Source organism: Cupressus sempervirens, chromosome 6 (genome assembly GCF_028749045.1).
Source record: "Cupressus sempervirens isolate cs-2001-9-10 chromosome 6, ASM2874904v1, whole genome shotgun sequence".
Classification (NCBI taxonomy): domain Eukaryota; kingdom Viridiplantae; phylum Streptophyta; class Pinopsida; order Cupressales; family Cupressaceae; genus Cupressus; species Cupressus sempervirens.
Genome location: NC_143123.1, coordinates 666032443 through 666038225, shown reverse-complemented (window position 1 = coordinate 666038225; position 5783 = coordinate 666032443). Strand labels below are relative to the sequence as shown.

The window sequence follows — 5783 nt, the reverse complement described above, 5'->3', positions numbered from 1 at the left end:
AGATCGTCAAAGAATAGGGAGTTGGACAAAACCCTGACTTTCTTGATGCTTGGTTTCTATAGAGATCAAAGATATTATAAAAGAAGAACAAAAAATTTATGGAGACGTTTTGAATCAATTTTTTGTTTAGAGTTACAGATCAAGGAGTTGGTTGTTGTTTGATGTGTTTTAAATCATTTCCACCCTAATACTATAAGCACAAGTATAGATTATATCCATTCACAACTGGTAAAGATAATAAAAAGCACAAACATTTTGAATTTTCCTTGGAACCCAATTGGAGATCTTTTAGAAATAAGAGGCAAAGGGTGATTAGTTTTAAGTAGGTTATCAAAGATATTTTCGAATTAGAGTCTTGAAAGAACAATTTTAAGATACATGAGGAAAATTGATTGCATCAAACAACAAAGCAAAAATGAATTAAAATTGTTAAAGGAATTGTTTGATGCTATGATACACACTGAGTGGATTGAGTGTAGAGTAGAGAACATTATAATATTTTCACAAAGTCACAAATGAATTTGATAATAAGAACTGGAATACTAGATTATGATCATTGCAATATTCTAAATAATTATCTTACTTTTATTTACTAAATTATTTTTTGAGTCCCACAATTGCGAAGCTATGAAGACTTTTACAATATGGTAGAATTAGATTAATATTTTAATAAGATGATATGATAGTGCAAATAGATAGATGAATAGATAGATGGGTGTCAGTCAATCCTCTAGTTATGCAAGAAGTCCTTGAACCAGTGAGCAGATGCTCTTGCATGTCTAGTCAAGTTGTTAGCCCGGTCAACATAGTAAAAGCCCATCTTGCTTTCGTATCCTCCATTCCACTCAAATGTATCCATGAACGTCCATCCAAAATAACCCTTCACGTTACATCCATCCCTGCAAAATCACAATAAAAATATAAATCAAATTACGAGAGAGAAAAAGCAAGTATGGCATTAAATATATGGAGAGAGTGCAGAGGCTGTACTTTATAGCCATTGCAAGGTTTAACAAATGTTTGGAATGGTAGTTAATTCGCCACGTATCATTCAATCTCTCCTGCATAGTCATGCTTGAGTTGTACGAATCATCAATCCCTGCACAATACAAACAAATGTTAACTTTGTTATCTGCTAAAAGACACAAGCAATCACATTATCTGCTAAAAAGAACCCAAGATTTTTAACTTTCTATAAAACCAAGTATTAAGATGATTGGGCACAAAATGTTTTGTATCAATACCATTCTCCGTGATAAAAACAGGAGGATTGTTATACTCGCTTTTGATGTAGTTGAGCAACTCTCTAATCCCACGTGGATAAACATGTATCCAATCTGCTCCTCCCTGATAAATTATACATAAAATTATTTATATTTTAGATGATTTTATAAGCATTGGCTATTCTTAAATATTATACATTAAAAAAAATTAAATTTAGAAGAAATAAATCAATTTTGACTAGGGGAAGAGATCTGGTATGGTAGCCGTTAGGGGTCTAATGACTGTGACAAGTGGATGTCATAGATACCTTTCAATAGTCCATCACACATTTACTAATTGTAGACCATTTTTTAGCTTTGTAAGTTGGTGATTGACAGGTTCTACTATTGGACACTTCATAATGTCTACTAGAACATTTTACCATAAGTTCTTTTTAGACACTTCATGACGATGAGAGACTATTGGGGGGTGAACATAACGGTATCTGGAGAATGTTTTGAAATGACACTTTTAGACCATTTAAAATGACACAGAGAGATTCGTAAATGCCTAAACACCATGGAAACCTTTCAAGAGTTGCTTAGAGAAATACACCAAAAAATTAGCATAATTCAACGTACAAATTAAGATATCTAAATGTGGAATTGGCTAATGAATCTCTTCCCTATTTAACATCCTAAAATTCTAAGTCTTAATGTATAATGCTTAAGCCCAACAGATTGCTTTGAAAACCCTAAAATCTCGACTTTTATAGAGAGATCCTCATTTTACCTGAGGTCCAATCAGAACGCCATTGCGTTCATCTGCACAAACATTTAAAAAAAGTGTTGATCAATATAATGAACTTGATAAATTATTAAGTCCCTACCTTTTAATTGAACCCAAGCTTGCTCTAACTAATCAAACATGGTATCTACTGATAGAACGTTGTAAAATTAATAATAATAATAAATCAGACATACAGACTAGTATAGCACGGGCATCCTGTGTGAAATTGTTGTTCATGGGGTTTTGGACAGCGCTGTCATGAATGACATACATTCCAGTGTAATAATTGATGCCCAAGAAATCAAAGGACCCTTTCACCAGATTAGATTGCGCTTCTGTAAAGTTGGGTAGACGAGCACCCAGCATTGCTCGCATCGTAGCTGGATATTCTCCTCTTGTCAGAGGATTTATATACCTGTTGAAACCCATAACGTCACTGTTGGTATTAAAATTATAGTAGAAAAAAGTAAGTTTTTATAACAAATTATTTTTTAAATTAGATTGTATTCTATTTTACTTTTTAAATGGGTTTTTAATTTGATCTTTCAGATGATCGAGAATTTAAAAGTGGACAAGGGCATTATAGAGTATGGTAGGAACTATTAAAAATTAACAAGAATCTATAATAAATCATATTAACGGTAGATAAATAATAATTTAATCATTGAAATGTTAGATAGAATAATGATAGATTATAGAATATAATTTCAATCATTAATATAAAATATAATTTATAATAAATTATATAAATTGTAGAAAACTAATAACTTTATCATTACTCAATAAGTTTTACTAAAGATTATATAGTTGAATTCTGACAGCAATATCATAATTTGACATATCCAAGAAGATATCTTCTATTTATCCATGTTAGAAAGTTCAAAATAGATAATGATGAATTATAGAATATGATCCAAATTATTAGTACAAAAACAATTTATAATAAATCATATAAAATATAAAAGATTATTTATAAAAAACAATCTACACTAAATTATATAAATTGTAAAAGATTGTATAAAAATAATTAGACACTAATTTTTTATGAGAGAGAGTAGATGAGGATCTGTACTGACCATCCAAAGAAGAAATCAAGTGTCCGTTTACTGGCTTTTGCATCGGCCAATGAATCGCTGTGAGGCAAAAACCAGTGGGTTACAAGCGTGATGCCAATCTTTCCCTTTTGTGTTTTCTGCAATAGTATAGATAACCCATTTTCAATATCTATGTGATTGATCAAATACTAAGTAAAACCCATTTGATGAATGAAAGGGAAGAATTAAGTAAAACTTGATAAAATATTGATTTGGCATACTTGATATTTGTCTCTGTATAGTTTAACAGTAGCACCATGTGAAAGAAGTAAATTATGGGTGACCATGTAGCATTCAATAGCTGAGTTTCCAGCACTGCAGTTTCCAACTGATTTGGAGCAGCGGCCAGGAGCAAAGCTTCCATAGTTGTATCCATACACACTTATGCTTATCAGCTCATTTATTGTCACCCAATCCTTCACCCTATCACCAAATGCTTTGAAGCATACATCTGCATAGTTCACGAAGTCTTTTCTGGACACACATTGTTTAAAACACTATCAGCATGGAACACTTTTTATTACACTGGTACCAATGATTGAAAGAAGTTTTAAATAAATGGTTCTTTCATTTCAACAAATTAAAAGAGAATCTTAATCATATGATAAGACTTGCATTGATGTTAATAAAGTACATTTCTTTCATTGCATGTATCTGTTGTAATAGTTTAAAGTGAATTAAAATATAGTTTTAATTCTAAAATTAATTTGTAATTAATTTTAGAACTAAAATTATATTTTAATTCACTTTAAACTATTAAAGCTTTGTAAAGTATTACATAAGTCTAATGGCACTTGTTTTCAACTAATTTTAAGCAAAATGAGCTTAGAACTATTGTGTTTAAAATACCACACGATTCAACAATTATGATAATTTACATCTAATCTCTTGCTAACAAGATAAGATGTCTAGCAATAAAAATAATACATTTTAAACTTTGATTAATGAGTAAATAAGTTCTATTCATTGTAATATCACAATAGCACAGAAATCACTTAGACCGATCAAAACTTAAAACATGTTTCTAATTAAACTGAATCCAAAATAACTTACACTATTTTTTCACTTAAGAAACCTCCATACTCATCCTGAAGAACTTGTGGAAGATCCCAATGGTATATTGTCACGAATGGGCGGATTCCTACAATTTTACCATAGAGATTCTGAGTATAGAATATATACATAGATCTTATCTAGTGTATTTTTACTATACTGCTATTTACATGACTGTTATTTCTCTGCTTCATTGAAACATTGGCTTGGATTTTTAAAATAATCAAATCTAATCTCCCATGATACAACAAAAATATGAATGTAGCTATACCATGCTTAAGAAGCTCGTCAATAAGATTGTTGTAATAAGCTATTCCCTTTTTATTCACCTTCCCTCTTCCATCTGCCCAAAGAAAATAGATAATCATTCTTAAAGACTATAAGCTTTTAATTAATCTTAACGACTATAGATTTTATATATATATATAGAAAACAACATCAAAGGTAGAGAACATACTGGGGAAAATGCGAGTCCAGGAAATTGAAAATCTATATGAATCAACTCCCAAATCAGCCAAAAGTTTCACATCTTCCTGAGAAGATTAATTAGATGAATCAATACTCATGTCTTATTTTTAATCTAACCCATTAAATAAGAAGAGACAATAGTACAACATTTCAATATTCTTCCTCTGATTTGTCACATTCCACAATGATACAAACCTTATAACGGTGGTACTGATCATCAGCAACATCACCGGTACTATTATCAACAATTTTCCCTGCAAATCCATAAACATACAAGGAAAATAAACTAAATAATGATGATAAATGCTATTAATAATGGCGATAGGACATGCAATATAAATAATAAAAAGTGGTAATCTCCCTATCCTCAATTAACACCTGGAGTATGAGCAAATGTATCCCAAATACTTTGACCCTTTCCATCCTCATGAGCTGCTCCTTCATACTATATGAAGTTAAAAAACACATCTCATTATGATGAGAGATGAAAAATAGAAGACAAGATAAAAACCAGATTATAAATCTATGAGTAGAACACATTGTTCTCAAGCGCAACAAAATAACACCATTGTTTATATATGATAAACCTGATAAGCTGCAGATCCAAGTCCAAAAACAAAGTCTGATGGGAAGGACTTTTTTCCAAAGTGGGTATAACCATTGGCTATGGATAGAGCCCCTACATAGCAAAACACAACCACCCAAAGGCTAGATATCTTCATCTTGATCAATGATATTTTGCTTCACCTCAAACACCTATTTATACCATTTCCCCCGAGCAAATAATGTGTTTCCCTGCAATGTCTATCCATATACTAGAAGCATCTTAACTAGAATTATTATGATGTAATTTGTATTAAAATGCTCCTCATTGCATTATATAAATTAGGTTTCTGACATTTTCAATTATGACCTCTCTGGTTTCAATCAATGGTAACCACCAGTCAATATGATAAGGTTTTGTAGTGTAGTAAACAGTATCCAACATGGATTGGTGATTGGATTTTAAAATGAATTCTTAGCTTTAGCTCAGACGATGTCTGCCATGTATCAAGTATTTTTTTTCCCCTTTTTGGTAATGAATCAACCCATGTATGAATCATTGGAAGCATGTGACAAAAGTGTGTTTGAAATGTCAGTTTTATGTGACGTATTACTTGGGTAGCATAATAAACG

At 31.1% G+C, this 5783-nt stretch overlaps 1 protein-coding gene across 1 annotated transcript; it reads right to left on the bottom strand.

Annotated features, from left to right (window-relative positions):
* Positions 1–564: 564 nt before the first annotated feature.
* Positions 565–5432, bottom strand: LOC149553953 (beta-glucosidase 12-like). The gene is made up of 13 exons (XM_089789965.1): positions 5195–5432; positions 4986–5052; positions 4803–4861; positions 4597–4672; positions 4411–4482; positions 4140–4227; positions 3308–3560; positions 3069–3184; positions 2187–2407; positions 1996–2027; positions 1245–1347; positions 991–1099; positions 565–899 (listed from the first exon to the last, which is right to left on the bottom strand). The coding sequence occupies exons 1-13, from the start codon at positions 5327–5329 to the stop codon at positions 731–733; spliced, it is 1500 nt and encodes a 499-aa protein (XP_089646091.1). The 5' UTR covers positions 5330–5432; the 3' UTR covers positions 565–730.
* Between the last annotated feature and the right edge of the window lie 351 nt (positions 5433–5783).